The sequence below is a fragment of the Ramularia collo-cygni genome (genome assembly GCF_900074925.1).
Source record: "Ramularia collo-cygni strain URUG2 genome assembly, contig: RCC_scaffold04, whole genome shotgun sequence".
NCBI lineage: Eukaryota > Fungi > Ascomycota > Dothideomycetes > Mycosphaerellales > Mycosphaerellaceae > Ramularia > Ramularia collo-cygni.
In genome coordinates this window covers 693,276-712,925 of record NW_019716258.1, presented here as the reverse complement: position 1 = coordinate 712,925, position 19,650 = coordinate 693,276, and the positions used below count along the sequence as shown (strand labels likewise).

General features: G+C 52.7%; 7 protein-coding genes; 4 read left to right on the top strand and 3 right to left on the bottom strand.

Moving 5' to 3' along the window:
- Window positions 1-444: 444 nt before the first annotated feature.
- RCC_03410 (related to nucleolar complex protein 2) lies at window positions 445-2,739 on the bottom strand (the record flags this gene model as incomplete). Its single annotated transcript, XM_023768700.1, has 1 exon — window positions 445-2,739. The coding sequence occupies one exon, from the start codon at window positions 2,737-2,739 to the stop codon at window positions 445-447; it is 2,295 nt and encodes a 764-aa protein (XP_023624468.1).
- Window positions 2,740-2,835: 96 nt separating this feature from the next.
- RCC_03409 (related to vacuolar protein sorting-associated protein Vps28, putative) lies at window positions 2,836-3,818 on the top strand (the record flags this gene model as incomplete). XM_023768699.1 has 3 exons in its annotated part: window positions 2,836-3,051; window positions 3,112-3,348; window positions 3,399-3,818. The coding sequence occupies 3 exons, from the start codon at window positions 2,836-2,838 to the stop codon at window positions 3,816-3,818; spliced, it is 873 nt and encodes a 290-aa protein (XP_023624467.1).
- Window positions 3,819-4,162: 344 nt separating this feature from the next.
- Window positions 4,163-5,313, top strand: RCC_03408 (related to glucose-inducible SAM-dependent methyltransferase Rrg1, putative; the record flags this gene model as incomplete). XM_023768698.1 has 2 exons in its annotated part: window positions 4,163-4,253; window positions 4,310-5,313. 2 exons carry the CDS (start codon window positions 4,163-4,165, stop codon window positions 5,311-5,313), a joined length of 1,095 nt encoding a protein of 364 aa, XP_023624466.1.
- Window positions 5,314-7,256: 1,943 nt separating this feature from the next.
- Window positions 7,257-8,825, top strand: RCC_03407 (related to flavonol synthase-like protein; the record flags this gene model as incomplete). XM_023768697.1 has 6 exons in its annotated part: window positions 7,257-7,296; window positions 7,462-7,651; window positions 7,700-7,887; window positions 7,998-8,261; window positions 8,313-8,455; window positions 8,511-8,825. 6 exons carry the CDS (start codon window positions 7,257-7,259, stop codon window positions 8,823-8,825), a joined length of 1,140 nt encoding a protein of 379 aa, XP_023624465.1.
- A 1,099-nt stretch (window positions 8,826-9,924) lies between these two features.
- RCC_03406 (uncharacterized protein) lies at window positions 9,925-11,141 on the bottom strand (the record flags this gene model as incomplete). XM_023768696.1 has 2 exons in its annotated part: window positions 9,925-10,694; window positions 10,751-11,141. 2 exons carry the CDS (start codon window positions 11,139-11,141, stop codon window positions 9,925-9,927), a joined length of 1,161 nt encoding a protein of 386 aa, XP_023624464.1.
- Window positions 11,142-13,947: 2,806 nt separating this feature from the next.
- On the bottom strand, window positions 13,948-16,170 carry RCC_03405 (probable beta-glucosidase; the record flags this gene model as incomplete). XM_023768695.1 has 9 exons in its annotated part: window positions 13,948-14,065; window positions 14,136-14,525; window positions 14,590-14,683; window positions 14,751-14,926; window positions 14,986-15,094; window positions 15,253-15,290; window positions 15,388-15,600; window positions 15,706-15,742; window positions 15,915-16,170. 9 exons carry the CDS (start codon window positions 16,168-16,170, stop codon window positions 13,948-13,950), a joined length of 1,431 nt encoding a protein of 476 aa, XP_023624463.1.
- Window positions 16,171-16,837: 667 nt separating this feature from the next.
- On the top strand, window positions 16,838-18,498 carry RCC_03404 (related to DUF1479 domain protein; the record flags this gene model as incomplete). XM_023768694.1 has 3 exons in its annotated part: window positions 16,838-17,274; window positions 17,332-18,144; window positions 18,225-18,498. The coding sequence occupies 3 exons, from the start codon at window positions 16,838-16,840 to the stop codon at window positions 18,496-18,498; spliced, it is 1,524 nt and encodes a 507-aa protein (XP_023624462.1).
- Between the last annotated feature and the right edge of the window lie 1,152 nt (window positions 18,499-19,650).

Sequence of the window (19,650 nt, the reverse complement as noted above, 5' to 3'; positions counted from 1 at the left end):
TTTAAGCTCAGTCTAAACATGCGTCTGGGCTCTCAGACTGATGACATTCGCCGAGTTGCCGGTACGCTCTCGAAATCATCATTGCCTGCATTCGGCAGCATTACTGAGATTGAATCACTTTGTTACTGCGATCCCCAGATACAAAGCTTCCAGCGATTGACGAAATGGTAGCGGCCGGCTTGAGGTCATGCTGCATTGCCCATTCAGTCGGGTTCGCAGCATTTATCCTGACCGTCACATTCGAACGCTCGGCTCGACAAACACATGCATCTTATTGGGGCCATCAAAACCATGGAAGTAGCCTCGCGGCTTCATCAACGTTGGTGAGCGGGAGCCCTACTGCCTTTTGACAACGCATTACGGCCAGGGAACAAAGGCAAGTGAAGAAGCAGATGTAGTAGTCTCGTAGAGCACTGCAAAATGGGAGTTTCATACCTCGGGGCTCTACTCGCTGTCATCGCCGTCCAGCATTATCTCGTCCTCTTCAGACTCCTCATCATCGTCTGCCGCTTCGTCTCCTTCTTCCTCCTCACTCTCCGAAACGTCGTCTTCGTCTCCACCAGTCTTGGCATCCTTGTCTTTCTGGCGCCTCCTCTCTTCCTCTTTTCTCGACTCCTCGACCAGTCTTGCCTTCTCCTCCCTTGTCTTCCTCTGCCCAACAACATATGCGCCCAGTGGTGACTTTTCCCATGATACATCTGCCAGGAACTTGTCCACATTTCTTCTGTCATTTGGTGCAAAGTCGACCTTTGCTCTCTTCTCTTCAATCCAGCGCGCGTTGGCTTCGAGCTTTTGCACGAGTAACTGCATCATCGTGTTGATCTTCTGGTTCTTGTTGCCACCCTTGCTAGCGCCGCGCTGATTCACTTCCTTCAACCATCTCTTCAGCATGACTGTCACAGGAAGCGCAAGTTCTGGGAATGCAATATTCTTGGTCCATAGCAGGAAGAACTCCGAGAGCAGCTCTTGCGCCTGCTCTGCAACGCCATCTTGGTAGATACGCGTACGAAGATAGGATTTGGGTGCTCGGATGGCGATGCTAAAGTCCAAAGGCTTGAGAGTTCCAGGCTTAGGCGCTCTTCGCATTTCTGCACTGTTGAACACTTCATACAGAGGCGCTGCGAGGGGAATGTATGTTCCAGTAGCCATGCTGACACGGAGCAGTGAACGGATGAGCTGGAAACGAAGCGGAAAGTAGGTAGCGGTGGGAATCAATCGGAGAGCACCAAGTGTGACCTGTACTAGCGGGTAGATGAGAGGTCGCAGTGGTGAGGTTGGCTCGGTACAATGAGCAGCCAACACTCTGCTCCAGAAGTCGAGGCTGTGAACGTACTGCCAGTTGTAGACCGTCTTGTAGCTTTCACCAGAGTTGTTTGTGATGCTACCGCGCAGATGGATCGCAAGACTTCTGATGAAAGTAAAGGCAGTGGTATATGCCACCCCACCATCTCCTCCAACCAAGCCCCAAAGCTCTGCGGCCGAATTCTTCATCAGGTTCACGCCTGGCATTGTGTGAATAGTCGTATTGCGGCTGCTCTTCACCAGTGCCTGGTAGATGGCCTTGAACGCGTTCTCCCGGATGCTGGCATCTCCAATGACCACGAGGCGGCGCATCACCAAGAATGCAGCAATGCGGGTGCTCTCCGTGTTTGATGACGACGCCCATACATTAGTAACGGCTTTGGCAAGGTCTCGAACAAGCTTCTTGAATGATAGGAGATATGGTAGGAGTGGCAGAGTGGATGTGAGTGTGAGTCGTAGTGTTGCCGGGTCTGAGAGATGGTCCAGTAGGTGTAGGATTCCGGAGATCTGAGAGCGAAGGATAGGGGTGAGCGTTTTGAACTTCTTCGACTCGGTGCCAACATGCGCCTTGCCATTCTTGTTCTCCTGCACAGGTAGATGATGCTCGAATATATCTGGAATGTGCTTCAATGCGGTGGTGAGGAGCGCGTGGTATACGTCCGGATTGGACACCGCGTATTTGAAGTCCTTGTCTTCCGCGTCGGCAGAGGAGACCTGTGCAGCGGAGCGGAAAGCGATGACAACTTCCTTGGCGGCCCGTAGGGATTGTTGTTCGACCATTCCCGTCCGCCATTTCTTGACTGTCGCCATGTCCAATTCGATCTTGCCAGACCCACCCATCTCATCGTCGGAGCCTTCGTGTCGCTGCTTCTTCCGCTTGGGCTCGTCTTCTCCCTCTTCATCGCCGCTGATCTGCAGATCGTCCAAGTCGTCAAACATGTCAGGTTCCTCCTTCTGCAGCACTTTGTGGAATTCGGGATCTCGTTTCGCCAGCGCCTGTAATTGCTCGTTGAAATCCTCGCCGTCTTCCGAGTCAGAGCCCGAGTCGCTACCACGGGGCACCGCCTCACGATCCATAGAGTCCTCCGATGCGGAGGATAGTTCTTCGTCATCCTCCTCAACCTCCGCTTTCGCAGGCGTGCGCTTGCGCTTGCTGGCCTTTTCGGCCGGCAGCTCGGGCACGTCGAAGCCGCCCTGAAAGAAGTCGTCGACGCTCATGTCCTTGAACGCGCTCGCGCTCGCCTCTTTTCTCCCACTTTGAGCTGAGCCCGCGTCCGCATCCGTCTTTCCATCCTTGCCTTCCTCTTCAGCGCGGCGCGCCTTCTTCTTGGCCTTTAGCTGTTGTTGCTGCTTCGTTTTCTTTTGGCCTTTTCGCCGTTCCAGAACATCTTTCAGATGCTCGCGCTCGAACTTCTTCTGGGCTTTCTTTTGGACCATTGTTGCGTTCAGCAAAATGTTGTCTAGGTCATGAAATCTTCATCTCAAAAAATTAGACGAGCTTCTTGACTTTTTGCGGCAGCCTTAAACTCTAAAATGGACAATATCGCCAGTGTCCCGGAGCTAGTGCTTCGTCAGACCGGCCACCACCACCGGCGAGATCCATCACTACCGGCCCTCTCCATCCAGTGCGCCAGTGGTGAAATGTACCCACAACAGCAGCMTCAGCAGCAACAGCAGCTAGGCTATGCGCCAACGCCATACAGCTATACCCCGTCCAGCACCCTGACTGCAACAATCAATCTCGATGAGGTATGTCCTGGGCCAATGGCCATGTCTCCAAGAACGACAGACTACTAAACCTGGCTCTAGGAAGTCAAACTTGCCGAAAACTCGGCAGAACGTGACTTGTTCGAGTCTCTGGCCGAAATCTACAGCATCATCATCACTCTCGATGCGCTCGAAAAGGCCTACCTACGAGATAGWATCAAAGAATCAGAGTATACCGAAACCTGCGATCGACTATTGCGTCAGTACAAGAGCAATCTTGCAGACGACAGCGTCCATGCTGCATTTGGCGATCTCGAAAGGTTCAAGGCGAAATGGGATGTAAGTATGCTGGGAATAGCGAAAGCGAAAGTAGCTGATCCTCAGTTCAGTTGGAAGTGCCCAAGGCAACAGAACGGCTCAAAATCGGTCTCCCAGCAACCATAGAGGCGGTTCCTGCTCGGACTGGATCACAGCAGCATCGCGCATCCAACTCTCACATGCCTAACAGCGGTGCTGGGGCAGCCAATGCATCGGCCATTGTATCAGCTTCCGAGAACTTCATCACGTTGTTTGATGCAGTGCGCATGAACATCTTGTCCAAAGACACGTTGCATCCCATCCTGGTCGATACGATCCAGGCGGTGAATAAAGTCACCGATCGTGATTTTGAGAACAAGGGCAAGATTATACAGTGGCTGATCACGCTCAATCAGATGCGTGCCGCCGAAGACTTGAGTCCAGAGCAGGCTCGAGAGTTGCAGTTCGATCTCAACTCGGCATACGAAGGCTTCAAGGCTGTWCTGGACTGAGATTCTATTCCACCTGYGTCATTTCAACGAAATCGCCTCATAAACGATCAGACATCGAAGAGTTCCCAAGAAAGACAAGCTTCTGATCGGGGCTGCGGGTAGTCACGGGTTGTGGTTGCTTGCAGCCACACGCACACATCGCAAAGCCAGCCACATCTGGGACAGTGAAAGTGCGGTGTTTTGATGAGCACAAAGTAATGCAGGTGCAAATGCGTTACTGCCCGAAAAGTAGCTTGCGCTAGCCGCATGAATTAGCGGCACTTGAGCTCTCTACCGCGGCCCGGTGGCCGACGCCGATAAAATAGTTATCGGCCATCTTGAGAACCTGTGTGGACACCGCCGGCATGCACGTTAGCGAAATGCAACGCCCTGCAGCGGGACTCACGGCCCAGGACCTTGGGCTAGAAGCAGAAATAGAAGAGGCGGTGGTGGATGGTACGTACAGCCTGCTTTACCCATCCCGAGTGTCGGCTCATGGATCGAAAACGCAGTCATCGATCTGCCTCAGCTGCACACGAAGCCGAATGCCAGAACACTGTTGTCCACCCTTGCCGACTTCAGCTCCGAGCCTCCATCTTGGGAAGCCACGCCGCGTACTGGTACCCCGCGAACACCCCTCAGCGGTGTCTCCACGCCATTGCGTAAGAGCAGGAAGATCAAACATGAGGGATCTGCGCGGTACTTGACCAACATTGTCGGAAGCGACCTTGCGTGGATTGAAGATGAAGATGTCAAGGAGAACATATGGGAAGCTGCCTCAAAGCGGCTGAGCGAACGCTCGGGTAGATCGGCTATGGGTGACATACGCCGCAGCTTCTACATACCTCTGTCGCAAGACGATGTTGACGAGGGTATTGAAATCGTGTTGCACGAGCCAGCTCTGACGGGTGACTCGCTTGGTCTCAAGACTTGGGCTTCAAGCAACTTGCTGGCTAGAAGACTCCTCACATTGCGCCCAACGCTGCCTCCATTCACAGACAATTCTGCCATACTGGAACTCGGCTCTGGCACGGGACTTGTGGGTCTCGCTGCTGCTGCTGCCTTCCAAGCTCACGTGGTCCTCACGGACCTTCCCGACATTGTTCCCAACTTGAGACGCAACGCTCTGGAAAATGAGGCATCGCTCAAATCCTATGGCGCAAAGGCCGACGCCGCGGTATTAGACTGGACAGAGCCCGCCTCTTTTCCCGTCGAAGCGCATACCTTCGCATTAATATTGGCTGCAGACCCGATCTACTCCGAATTACATCCTCGCCTCCTCGCACAAACCATTGGACATCACTTGAGCTTAGGTGATAGGTCGAGAGTCATTGTAGAGATGCCACTGCGCGATGCATACGCTCCTGAACGACAAGACTTTCGAGAACGAATGCTTGCGTTGGGGCTAGGTATTGCCGAAGAAGGCGAAGAAGTAGGCTTCGACGATTGGTTGAGTGGGAATGACGATGAGCTGCTCGAAGTGCGATGTTGGTGGAGTGTCTGGAAACGGCAATGAAGCGCTCAAATGATGGCTTCACTAGACCTCGTAAGTGTCACGCCTCTTGATGGTCACTTTCATGGCGCGTGCGATGTCTCGTGCAGGGTGAGAATGTGCAGTATTCAATGCGAGGAATGTCATACACAAAGGTGGCCGACGCATCCTCAGCTTCCAACTTGAATGCGTCAAGGCACGGCCAACGCACATCACGCCAACCTGCTTCCGCAACAAGAAACGACCATGTCAAACTCTTCGTCAGCGTTCCGACGTCTGCTCACGTCCATCAAACGCACTGTTCAGAAGCTCAGGAAGAAGTGCGTGCTTGCTCTCTTCACAGCAGTCACTCTGTGCCTACCAATCAGGAGCCTAGCACTACGACGTTGGAGATATTGGAGTCTGACACCCGAGGAGCTACACATACGACCATGTGGCCATGCACTCTGTCAACCAACAGACGCGGCTAAGATGCACGTAAGAATGATTCCTCAGAGCGACACCACGACGCCTTCGGGACGCTCGACGGATATTCACAACATGCCCTTGAATACAAATGGCTCGCCCGTGGAGTTGAGTATACATGTGGACAACTGCCGTCCCCCTTTCAAATGGCACCTACAGAGATCGAGCATCAGACCGACGGTGTTGCTGTGGGTGCGAGGTTCAGGAGATCATGTGCACCCTAGTTGAGGAACTTCAGCCGCACGATCAATGTCCAGCAACATAAATGGTCAGTCACTCCATCTCGGTCCCCTCAACCTGCGTTCTCCTACCCCAATGCTCTATTGGATTCTCTCAACGACATCTTCATGCCCAGATGTAACAAACGCAAATCTTATCAACATCAAGTTGCGTGTCGCCCTGACTTTCGTCGGTACCGTACCTCGTACCTCGTACAGTCCGAGCCTGCCATCGATCCCCTAATCTGGGGAACGCACTTCCTTGCCTTGAGGGAACACTACGGCTGATGCCTCACTACCAGGTAGCTGGAATTGCAAAGCAACCAGGTTGTCGCCATACGACAGCGGTGTAATAAATCAAGGAACATGAGAAATCCTCCTACCGGCCCGGCTGCCGCCGATCCTCCATATTCCCCGGCTGCTCGCGACACTGGTCGAACGTGTTGCAAAATGCATGACTTACAACCTCTCGGCTAACCGCATTACCGTTCTTGGACAGCCCATGGCCAGAGAGTTTTCGTCTGAGTGCATTGCCGTCCCTCCACACTACTCCGGAGTACATGACTGGGAGAGTTCTCGCCTGACCGCATAACCGTTCCCCGCGCTACATGACTTGAGACTTTTCGCCTGACCGCATTGCCGTCCCTTCACACCTGCCTTGTATGTCTGGCATGGAACCTTGCTCTTGCATGAAACTTGCAAAATGCTACATCCCGGTCACGCAGTTTGTTCGGAGGAAATTTGAGGGACATGTCTTGCAATAACCTCTTTGGAAGGGTGTCGGCGAGATTGTTGGCCTTGAACGATCATTGGTGAGATGTCTAGATACAATGGCAGGGATATAGCGTTGAGAACACGGCTGAGAATTGCTAAGAGTGCGCCACGTACAGGTGTATGCCTAGGGCACATCGGTGAGAAAATCAGACATCACACGGGATCCACACCGTTCACTCGCAGGGCTCGCCGTCTGGCTGACCACTCACTTCTGCGTTGTTCTGATTGTCCCGCCGTACCGTCATGTGATATCATGGAGTTGTGACCTCACATCATGGTACCCCGCTATGGTGTGTACTTTTAGGTGGGGGATCTGCCGCGGGGGGATGATTTCGAGATCTCATCAGGAAGCAATCATGACATTGTTCTTACTCGGTGTACTTTGCATTGTCACTTTCGTCAAGGCTACAGGTCTTGGATTGGCCATTGCGTACCTTGAGTCGTAGTCGAGATTGAAGAGCGTTGCGGGAGCGGAGAGTGGGAAGCTTCGAGTCGGAGTCAGCTTTCGATATGGCTTTCAAAGCGATACCGGTGCTGGATCTTTCGGACGGTGAGTACAGTGGAGGGAAGATGGMAGCCCACGCAGATACCGATACACAACACCAACGACGAGGCCTCCACGCAGCTGTGAACTGCTGTGATGGGAGCCTGAGATCTTTTGTACCCCGTCCCGCGTCTCCGAGACAACGCTGACACTTTTACCCTTTGCTCTTAGGCAGGTCGGAGGATACCAAGCCTGAGTTTCTTGTGAAGTTGCGAGAGGCCCTACTTCACACGGGTTTCCTTTACATCAAGAACACCGGCATCGATCAAGGAACCTTTGATCGTGTATGCGATGAAGGAATCAAGTTCTTTGATCTTCCGGACCACGAGAAGCTGGCCATTGAGATGAAGAATCAGCCAAGGTGATAATGTTCTGCTGTCGCACGTCCTCGCTTTCTAATATTTCGCAGCTTCTTGGGGTATAGCAGGCTTGGGAACGAAATCACAGCTCACCAAGCAGATTGGCGGGAACAGCTCGACTTGAGCACACCTCATCCTTTACCAACTGACAAAGATCCACTGTATCACAATCTACTTGCTCCCAATCAATGGCCCAACGCGGAGAGGCTGCCGACATTCCGGCCAGTCTTCGAAGACTGTAAGTATCGAGAAGTAAAAAGCGGCGGCCCATGACACAGCTCTTTCTGGCCGTGCGAGCTCCACATGTAGAGATTGTGCACATGGGACTGATCTCTCATCCGACAACAGACATGAAGAAGATGAGTGAAGTCAGCACTTTCTTCACCAGCTTGATAGCAGAGAGTTTGAGTCTTCCGTCCACCGCATTTGATTCTTTCTTTGATGGGAAGGATCAACAACACAAGTTGAAGATTGTGAAGTACCCTGACAGTGGAGCTGGAGCCGGGCAAGGTGTTGGGCCGCATAAGGATAGTATGCTCACATCCTATCTCTTACAAGCCAGTGACCATCGCGRCTTGCAAGCACAGAACACGCACGGTGAATGGATTGACTGTGAGTTGTGCGATTACATCTCAATCGAATCTCCTCCTCATTCTGATCTAGGTCCTCCCATACGTGGGACACTCGTCGTGGCTATCGGACAAGGCTTGGAAGCCTTGACCGGCGGCGTATGTGCGAGTACGACTCATCGAGTTCTCTCTCCCGAAGCTGGAAAGGGTGCTCGATTCTCCATTCCGTTCTTCCAGGTGAGCAAAGCCACCTACATGTGCGCTCGACGATCATTACTCTAACGCACGGCAGGGCGTAAGTTATGACGCCAAGTTCGAATCGATGAACGTGCCAGCACACGTGCGGGCYCTTCGCGAGGATGTCCTGGCTCGACAGAACGGCAGGATTGACGATGTCGAGTTTACCTTTCGAGCAGGCCAATGGAATCACTTGGGCGAGGCAACACTAATGAACCGCATCAAATCGCATCAGGACGTCGGTGAGAGATGGTATCCGGAGTTGCTTGCGAAAGTGCGAGACCAGGCGCGGGGAGTCCACACCGCTTCGCAAGTGGACGAGAAAGCTTCCATTGTAGCTGCTGCGAGTGTCTCAGTGAAAGCGCACTGATATCCGAAGTCTATACGACCATGTATCCTTCACTTCACAATTCTTTGCGACTTAGGGCACCGAGGGCCTTGCGGCTTGCCAATGTTTGGGAAGCTTTGCCACTTACAATTCTTTACTACTGTCCGCGAAGAAAAAGTCTAAATCGCAGCTCGCCCAGCCGCCAGGTGGCGCTTTGTTCCAAAGCTTTGGCCGTTGTCAAACTTTCGTCCTGTGAGGGGAGCTTGAGCCGGGCGCTCGTAGCTTGACTGTCTGTGCCTCGATCTGGTATGGCGTGCTGCTTGCGAATTGTGCTGCAAAGTTGAGCCCGCTCACAGCCAAGACGTGTGGAAAGCGGAACCTCAGATCGATGGCGTTGATCCGGGCCTGGGGTGCCGCACTGATGCTGCGATCGCTGAGTAACATATTGAGCCTGAGTGCTGGAGAGTGCTGAGTGCTGGAGAGTGCTGCAGATAGGTGGGATATCCGTCTCTATTCGTAACTATCGCTGACATTATGAAACCATTCATAACTATCGCTGACATTGTAAAACCATTCATCCTCATGAAGCGCCGTGTCGAAAGTGCCACAATTCAAATCCATCCCCAGGCTAGTCTCAAGACTGTGCTGGTACCCGCGCCCGATCAACGCCGTGCCATCATTCCTTCAATGAGATCATGGTCGTCTGGTGTTCAACTGTTCGTCATTCTGATCATTCTACCCATTCTCTTGTGATTGCCGCTTTCGTCGTCGCTGTAGTCTAGCGTGGTAGATTGCGCTTCGCTGATAAATGTCCTTGGCGTGGTAGCATTGAGTTCAGTCCGCCTCACTGGTCCAGAGCTCAAGACTCCATCATCGTGTGGTGGAACGCTGCTTACTACCGGATGCGGGGCAGCAATGCTGACCCAACGAATGGTGGGTTGGCGATGGCAAGCCGAGGTGGGGTCCGCAGCGTGTCGCTAGGGACGCTCGCCTGGATAGTTTAGTCCGCGCGATGGGAGCGCTGTTGGGACTAGGTAGGGCTAGTATTCAGCTGGAAACGGTTTGCTACAGGTCCATTCCGCTAGGCAATTGAAGACTAATTGATTGACGAAAGGGTTTTCGTTGCTGTTACCATGTCCAGCTAGACAGTGGGACCTGTCGGATAATGCGGCAACGGGTAAGGTCTTCCTGCGTTTTCGTTGCGGTATTGCATCGGAGATGTCTCCTGCTGCGATGCGTAGGACTGCTCACCATGGCTCGCATGAAACGGTGGTAGAGACGGTGGCTGCATGTGGCTATGTGGAGAAGTATATTCCGAGCCAGTGGTAGGGACCTGCATCGGGGTGACCTGGAATGAGCCGCTCTGAGGGAAGGAAGGTTGGGTCTGCACCTGGTAGGTGGATGGACTGGAAGATACCGACATGCTGGAGAAATCGTTCTGGGGGGCCATGTGTGAATATGCCGGCGGCTGCGACGTTCCATTCCCGTACGACTGGACAGAGGATGGCTGGTAACCCTGCTGTTGCTGCAGTGGTGCTGTCTCATAATTCTGGGGTCTCTGTTGCTCCTGGCTCACGTACTGGTACGGAGCAGCGTTGTTGGACCAGTCGACACGCTCGCCCTGGGGATATGAAATCGCAGACTGGACCTGCATTGGATCGGACATGCTTTGGGCTCCWTCATGTGATCGCCATGCTGCAGCAGTGGGACCACTGGCTACTGTGACGGATCCAGACATGCCCATCGAGGTGCTCACACTGGGTACAAATCCAGCGTTGGAGTGCTGCCATGAGCCATGACGCGAGGTCGGGTGGGAGCCTGTGGATGCGAGAGATTCTCGCCTTTGGCCGGTTGGCAGGCCGGGTGATGTTGAGGGAGCTCGCAAATGGGTCGAGTCGGATGTTCGTTGAGCTGTGCTCTTGTTAGTAGGACGATCGATTACACAACATGATTTCGGGTAATATTACATTCTGTCGTTGGGAGGCTGAGGTTAAAACCAGCTTCCTGTAATTTGCTGCGCAGGTAGGCTACCTCGCTCTCAAGCTCGCGGTTGCGTTGTTGTGTGACTTGTACGATCTTTTCGCTCGACTCCTGTGCGCTCCGAAGCTCACTCAAGTTGCCTTCCAGGTGGTCAATGTGGTCCTTGGTCCGCTGGCGGATGGCTCGCTGGGCTTCTCTGTCATTTGCACGTTTCCGTTCGAGTTGTGCGGCTGATAGTGTGGTCACACTGCGAGTTCCTGCTCTGGAAGCGCGCTTCTTGCCTGAACTGGTGGAAGATTTCCGGGTGTCGGATCCTGCTGAGGAAACATAACCTTGTTGTGATTGGGGCTTGATATCCAAAGGCGGTAGGCCTGCCATTCCATCTGAATTCATTGGTGACCATGGAAGGTGGTCGTTGAAATGGTGCCAAGGTCCTGTGGAAAGAACGCACGTCATGGATGGCAGCAGTGGGGAGGTAAGCCGGGTGTACTTGGAAGGTCTCTGGGAAATAAGTCTTGGAGTCGCGGTGATCGCCGTTCAGTATGTCCGGGGCAGAGTTGTTGGGGAAACGGAAGCAGATCAAGTAGGATGTAGGTGCTTTGTCTATTGATCAACTCAAAGGCATGTGCAGTGTTGCTTTGAATTGAGGTTCAGCAGAGGGTGCGAGACAGTGCTGTTAATAACCCAGTGACGGGTACGGCGCGCAAAGACCTTCAGCCAGGACCGGCCTATGGTCGATGCGGTCAGAGACAGGCACATCCATGCCCGAGATCCTTAATGCATGCTCATGCGTGATATGTGCAGTAGCAGACTGCACCGAACGCAGATCCCGATCCCTGTGGTGTTTCGAGCTGGTTGGTACTATAGCAAACCTAGCCCAGCTCTGGCACCGGCCGCAAATGCCGCATATCGAAGACGTTATGCGGCAACAAGCTAGCTCTGCTCGTTCCGATAGGGACGGAAGGCGTCTAGTAGTTGCGACGCGGGCAAAGCTCGCCAGCGCACTGCAGGACATATTTGGGAATATTAGCCGCGGATCCCAACACTTCGCGGATGGCAATTAATTCCACGTGGGCCACTTGGTCTGTGTGACGTTTTGAAGTTGCAAGCCTCCACCAGACTACCATCAGATCTGGATCTTCAGGAACATTGCATATGATGCTGGAAGTCGCGCTCATTACTCGTGCCTGCGTGTGGCTATAGTGAAGACAACATATAACGCGCCACACCCAGCATGCCCTGAAAGATCAATGCTCTGGCCCTGGGTTGGATGCAGTCTCACCATGCCCTGACCCTGCTATGCCAGGCAGCCGGACATGCCACTGGGCCGGCGAACCTAGGGACCAGCCGGGGCGAGAGAATTCCGAAGTGCAGCGGCAGCAGCAAATTGACCATTATCGTTGGAATCTGGCGGTGCTCCAGCCTTCTCCAGTGCGCCGCGAAGAATCCAGATTCGAGCCTCACCCGACGACTTCTCAAGCGGAGGGCCCACGCGCCACCAAGGCTTGGACGCCTATGAGGTTGGCATGCTAGTCTTGCCCGCGATGGGAAGGACCGGCTAGTAAATGAGGGATGAGCACTGGGCGATGAGGCACGAGCACCCAGATCGCGCAACGGGGATACCCTGAAGTGCACGCTCGCCCGCCTGTACTGACCTTGCTTCCGAGGGTCACGATTGGAGCTCTGTCGCAGAGGTCAATTTGACCTCTCAAGCAGTGACCAACTCGACACACCTCCTCCAGCCCGCAAGACGGCCCCACTCACACCGGCATCAAGAGGTTCGCCGGCGAATGCCACCACCATCAGATCAGTCGATGCTGGACGGCATCTAGGACCAAAGTGGGGAGGAGACGGGAAGTCAGTCGATGCTTTGGCCATTTCAGAATCAGCGCAAACCTAGTGGCCGGGCCGATGTTGATATAGAGTTGAGGGGACCGCGCTTCCGACGCCTTAGCGCGGCAGCTGGCCGTGGTTGTTGCCCGAATCACGTCGCCGCATTCCCGTTTCATGCATGCGGCTAAGCGAAACTCTCATGATCTTTCCGGGGGCGTCATCGATGGGCGTATTGCGATGCCGCAACCAGGTTGGAATCTCGAGTCATGCTCCATTCTTGCGGCATTGCGAGAATTGGGTAAGCTTTCGCATCGTTTCATCCTCTGCAATCGACGGAACACTGCTCAACGTTACGGTGATCCAAGCAGCAATTCCATCAGGCGACTCCAGCCTCTCAAGAGCGGCATTGCAAGTCTTCTAGTTGTGCTGGAAGAGTCGCTTGCTACCAATGCGCCATTTGGAACAAGATTGGAGCAATTTCGCATAGGACTACGTGTTGGRGGCTGCCCTGTACTCGCTCATGTCAAAAGCCGTTGTGCCTTATAGGAATAAAGCCGTTGCATAAGTTGCGTTCCCGCCGATCCAACCAGGAAGCATGTCGGAGAACGAAAAGCGAAGGAAGGCTTGCGCTGACGTGCAAAGATCGCCACATTGGTTGGGAAGATCGGCTGCACGTTGCTGTATCAGTGAAGAAACGGTGATGTGCTGTTTGAGATCGTATCGGCCATGCAAGTGGCTTGATGTACGAAGTAGCAACAGCACCGGCGGTAGTGTTATTACATCATTCGCATGGCAAACATGCGCGCAACACCGCTCACGCCGACCTCTGCGAACCGGATCGCTATGGTCAGGTCGCGGCTCGCCGAAGAGCTATGACTGCCTCGGCCAGAACGATGCAAGTTGAGGTGGTAAGGTACTCCTACGTTGACAGTGTAGCCGACTTGCGACCGGCACGCGGATGGAAGACGGTAGGCTTGATTGCAGGACTGCTGCGACCTCTGAGACGCAAACAACAGTGCGCTCTAAATTCTCAATGGAGCAATGGACAAACTATGTCTGCTCTATGACTTGGTGTATGATTCTCAAACACAAAGGCTTTGCGCCGCAATTCCCAATGCACGTCGGCCGATAAACACAACGTTCAATAGGTAACGTTGTCTTACTGCATAACAACACCATCGTCGGGAGCAGACCACAGGTCTCGACATGCACCCAGCAGTTTTCACCAATCTTACCTTAATCACAACTGAAACAGCTTTGTTCTATACAGCCAGATTCAGGTACCGCTTCTCGGATCCCGGAAGCTCTTCCGTACATGCATAGCGACCTGTCTTATTGCATACAGCAATCTTCAGCTGCTGCAGAGCGATGCGAACAGTTCGCTAATGACTCGGGCACTCTTCTTCGGATGTCTCTTTTGGCCGCCGGTGTAGTCCACATATGTGACGCCGAACCTCGTCTCGTAGCCCCTAATAACATGGAAGGCATAGATTAGTTTGTTGACAAGCAACAGTCGATTAGACTCATCGGAGAACTCACTCAGCCCATTCAAAGTTGTCAAGAAGAGACCACGCCATGTATCCTCGGACATCAACGCCGTCAAGGTGCTGTGCTTCTACCATTGCATTGATGTAGTCACGGAAGTACTTGGCTCTGAAGTCGTCCCGTACGATTTCTGCAACAGGTAAATCGTTTTCTCCCTTCACGCTCGTGCCATTTTCAGTAACGTAGATGGGTGGTCTACCATAGCGATCCGAGATCCAATTGAGCAATCTTCTGAAACCTGCAGAGTGGGGACGAAGCCAGGGGCTYTGTGTCTCAGGGCCAATGCTTTCCCCATTTGCATTTTGCTTCAGCACATCGACGTTGCCGCTGAAGTCCTGCGGAGCCGGAGTTTCGCTGCGTGCCCGGATGAAGTCTGATGTGTATCTTCTCCAACGTCAGTAATTCTCGTATTTGCGCCACGCCATATCCCGCAATGTCTTGGACATACGTGTTCATGAAGTAGGCATCGTTGGATCCAAGAACTAACGCTCTGTCCTCGGCAGTAAAATCTGGCAGGCGTGATCCAAGCTGCTGCTTCATGCCTACACTTGGTCAGACAAAGCATCAAGACTGTTACCTCACTCTTCGAGACCTTTAGCGAACACTTACTAGCCGGATACTCTCCTTTGTAAATTGGGTCTGCGAACCATGCGATGGAGAATTCAAGCTTTCTCTCGCACGCCTCCACATCGCTGGTGGAAGCCGAGTCGAATGGCTCGACCCAGTCCCCGTTCAGCGTTATGCCAATGACACCATGCTGGGTTGGTTTGAATTCTTCTCGGTATCTGCGCAGTCGTAAGTCAATGCCCGTAAAGGGGATCAGAACGCGCTTCTGTTTCCTTACATCTTAACTGCCGAAGCATGAGCAAGCAGGATGTTGTGGCCAACTATCCATGGCTCGGTAGAGCTGTCGCCCACCGGGCTCTTAGTACGATCGCTGGTATGACCCGGCGCTATCACGGAAGGTTAGCATGGTGAGAACAAGTAGTGACATGAGCTACTAGTAAGAGAAGTTGTCGAGAGTATCGGTACCGAGTATTTGGTAGAGGCAAGAAATCCATTGACAGATCCTCATATCGGCAGCTTTGTGTCTGTGGGATAGTGGACTGACCAAAAGTCCCAGTGCTGTAGCCAAGGATTGCGCTACACCTGAGTAAAAAGAGTACACATCAGCAGATACTCATGGACTTGTATTTGCAGTCGGAGACCTCGATGTTGTCATCATCACTGCCTTGGACTGACTTACCAAGGTTCGTTGTAAGTGATCCAAAACTTCACCTTGGYACCGAGCGTGCTAAACAGCAATCGGGCGTAGTTGGCATAGTCTTCAACGTATTCCTCTTTGTCGAGAAAGCCGCCATAGCGATCGTAAAGTCCTTGTGGTAGATCCCAGTGGAAGATGGTCACCATTGGTATTATTCCGTTTGCGAGCAGCTCATCGATCAAGTCTTCGTAGTATCTGGGAGACGAAAAAGTCGAACAATTAGCCTATGGTAGCAGTTGGGAGCGGATATTGGCAAGAGACTGTCGTAATGTCCCTCGTTTTCTCCCTCAGTTGGCTCACTGTAGTCCTTGCTGGTTTATGGGGTCGTTCCGACCACCTAACAGCGAAAAAGAAAAGGTCAGCAGTGTCACATATATCAAGCGCGAGTAGCCAAAGATTCGAGGCTCTCTCTAAGATCTCAACATGCTAAAGATGCGTAAAGGCCTCCTCGTCGGCGATATCTTCCATCTCATGCGTGGCGGCAATACTTTTGGCTTCAATGGACTCACCGAGTGGAATGACCCTAGACCAGGAGATGCTGAATCGATAGATTCTGGCTCCAAGTTGCTTGAGAAGCGAAACATCGTCTTTGTATCGATGGTAACTGTCGCAAGCGATCGACCCGTCCGAACCGTCAGCGATCTTCCCTGGCGTACGGCAGAACGAATCCCAGATTGAGTCCTGGCGCCCATCTTCATGCACGGCACCTTCGATCTGGTAGCTGGCAGTCGCAAATCCCCACAGAAAATCTTTCGGGAGTGCCATCTTGACCATGGAGCGTACGCTGCAAAGGTTTCTTGTCTTCTCAAGCTCCACCCGAAATCAACGATCCTTATATCAGATATGTCAAGACTCGCTAGGCTAAACAGATGCGGAGGTGCTGATCCCATGTAGCACAAGATGGGATGAGGTTCGTTTAAGGAGTCCGGTAGAATAGCTTATATTATCCGATCTCGGTTCGCTGCGGTACCGCTATCTCGCTTGCATAAGGTATGTCGCTTGCATCGCATGGTTCGGAAAGCGAAGCGCGTGCCGGTGAGGCAGGGCACACATGTTGACGCCACCGCCATACACGCGGACGGCATATTGAAGATATAGATGCCGGATCATGTCATGCCCTGACAGCTACAGTGCTCCCGAATGCTGTACTGATGTTTTGCATGAGGGTGGAAGGTGAGTTTGAGTTTGTCGCACTAAGCCGCATAGAGACGGGCGGCGCTCTTGCCAAAGAAGCTAGACCTCCGACATTCCGCTACCATTTCCACACCTGCCACGATCAAATCTTTACAGTACACAGCATCGGTGTCGGCGGCCGCTCATAGTGCTGACGGTCCCGTTAGACGGAGCATTGATAAGACGTGCGATCCTCGCCATTCTGACATAGGTGAATATCTCAGTTTCCTTTCGAACTTCCATCCACTTCATCTTGACCATGTCCGCCCTGCTTCCTGTCATTCGGGYGAGACAAGCTCTCAAGTTCATCAGCACAACTTCACCCACTATCAGGCGTGCAGCAAGCACTTCGGCCCCTCAGAAAAGAGAGGGAGATATCTCTGATGCTTTTGCTTCACTTTCGGGCTTGCAGTTTGAGAAGCTACCGCCAAGATTCGCAGACGTCAAGTCGCGTTTAATTGCAGGCAACAAAGAAGCTCTTCACGAGTCCTGGAATCGATTATTGACATCTCTACGCGAGGAGATTCCTCTGATTGCGGAGAAAGGGCCAGAGATCATTCCGCAAATAGATTTCAGCGACATTGACAATGCCAGCGAAGAGTTCAGAGCAGAGCACAAGAAAAGAGGCGTTGCTGTTATCAGAAATGTGGTCCCGGAGCACGAGGYACTTGCTATGAAGACGGAGTTGAGGGCGTAGTAAGTCATTTCACGGAAAATGCTGCTGGTGGAAAATGGCTGACCACCACACCCCAGTCTCGAGGCTAATCCCCAAACAAAGGCGTTTCCCAGCGACAATCCACAGGTATACGAGCTATACTGGTCGCCATCTCAGATTAAGGCTCGCTCTCATCCCAACCTACTCAGAGCCCAGCGATTTCTCTTGGAGTTTTGGCATTCGCGTGATCCTTCTGCCCTCATCTCGTCCAGCCATCCTATGATATACGCTGACCGTCTCCGAATGCGTATGCCCGGCGATGCCAAATTTGCTCTAGGGCCACACGTTGATGGAGGATCGTGTGAAAGATGGGAGTCGGAGGGTTACGGAGGACGTGGAGGCGTCTACGATGCCATCTGGAAAGGCAGGTGGGAGGAGTATGATCCATGGGAGTCCAGCTGCCGTCTCAATGTCAACTCGGACTTGTATTCAGGTGTTGGCGCTTGCTCCATGTTCCGCTCCTTCCAAGGCTGGCTGTCACTGAGCAATACCGGTCCTTCTGAAGGCACATTACTCGTAAATCCGCTGCTCTCGCGGGCGACCGCATACTATTTGCTGCGGCCATTTTTCTCTCCGAGAAAGGCAGCCCAAGATCCAACCGCGGAAACCTACGAGGAGGCTTTCCTGGCCCCAGACAACTGGGTGCTGAGTCCAGAGCAGGACTCCTGGCTCCATGGAGCTTCACTAGGTCACGGACAGGAGCTCTCGGCGCTGCTACATCCACACCTAAATCTGCCTAGTTCAATGGTACATGTACCTCGAGTCCGTCCGGGTGACTATGTGAGCTGGCACTGTGATACTATCCATGCCGTGGATAAATTACATGCCGGACAACACGATAGCAGCGTCATGTAAGTCAGGCGATGGAGGACGACGGACATTGAGACCATCTGAATCCACCGTTGCTAATCTTCTCGTCTTGCACTTCTAGGTACATTCCAGCCTGCCCACTCACAGAGTCGAACGCAAAGTTCGTGGCACGTCAACGTGAGGCTTTCCTACAGGGCACACCATGTCCAGATTTTGGTGGCGGCATCGGGGAGTCCAACCACATAGGACGTCCTGGAATCGAAGATGTGAGGAACGCTGATCCGGAGGCTGGTATGCGAGCATTTGGACTTTCAGCGTGGAACCTCTCCGAACCAGGTCTGACAGAAGGTCAGCGGCGAGTGATGGAGAGAAGCAATGAAATCTTGGGTCTTTAGAATGTCCTCGATACTTCTCAACGTACTCTGTTTCACCCTGCTACGAGCCGCGGCTACAATCCCAGGATTCTCATCATGGTCTGTTGGTAGGCATCTTGTCGCGAACATGAGGTCTTATGAGAAGGCTGCTGCATAGACTTGCACAGCGAGGTGCTCGGTTGTCACTGGCTCAACGCGGGGGACTTGAGATGGGAGTAGTTTTCAGGGCTGAATCTCTAGTCATCGACCTCCCTCCTTTGCAACGAGCGGCAGTTTCGACGACATGTGTCGGTAAACAATGACAAAGCCGAAATTGTGACGTAGAGAAGACTTTATGAGCAGTCAGTTCCATCCTTCCTTCACTGTGTTGAGCGAGCCTCATCGAAGGCTCTGGCTGAAAGGGGCGATTTGTGCTAGATACGCTTAGAGCGTTGTGTTATCGGGCTTTTTTACTCGATGTGAGTCGTTTGGAAATCGAAGGCGTTCATCAGCATGGCAAAGGCTGAGCCCTGCAGATCGTCCGACGGCCTTGCTCTCAACGGGCGGCCGGCTACATCGCTCGTTGCAACTTCGTGATTCATTGCATCAGAGAATGGAGAGCGGTATTGATGATGTCTTGCTAATACGCGTCTCAACGCTCAGTCCTCGACTAAATGTTGAGTTGGTTAGGGTTGTGTTAGGGTTGGGGTAGTGTCACACTGACTTCAAGTAGTCTGCATCTCTTACGGTACACGTTTCCTACTCTTACCACGAGGGTATCGTGTTCCACTTTGATCTTTTGCGTCGTGGAGGCAGGAATAGGTGGATTGACACTCATTTTGGAATCTGACCACTGCTCATCACAACAAGAATGCATAACAAAAGCACACCGTGAAGTTTTCACATGAAATTGTTTCCAATCGAATAGCGAAGCGGAAGCATCATCGCATCGGCGCCGTTACATAAAGTAGGAATATTGGGTTTCCATCCAGAGGGAACTCTTTCGTATGGATATCATCGACGACTCCAGCAAAAGGGGTAACGCCGTGGATGTTCGAAATAGCCGAGACATCTCTCTCTGTGACCACCATGATCGAGATGCTTTATTGTACCGTTGAGAAACCAATGGAAAGGTAAAGCCATGCGTATGTCCTCAATGCCTCTAATTCAAAATTGATCAATCACAATCAGTCA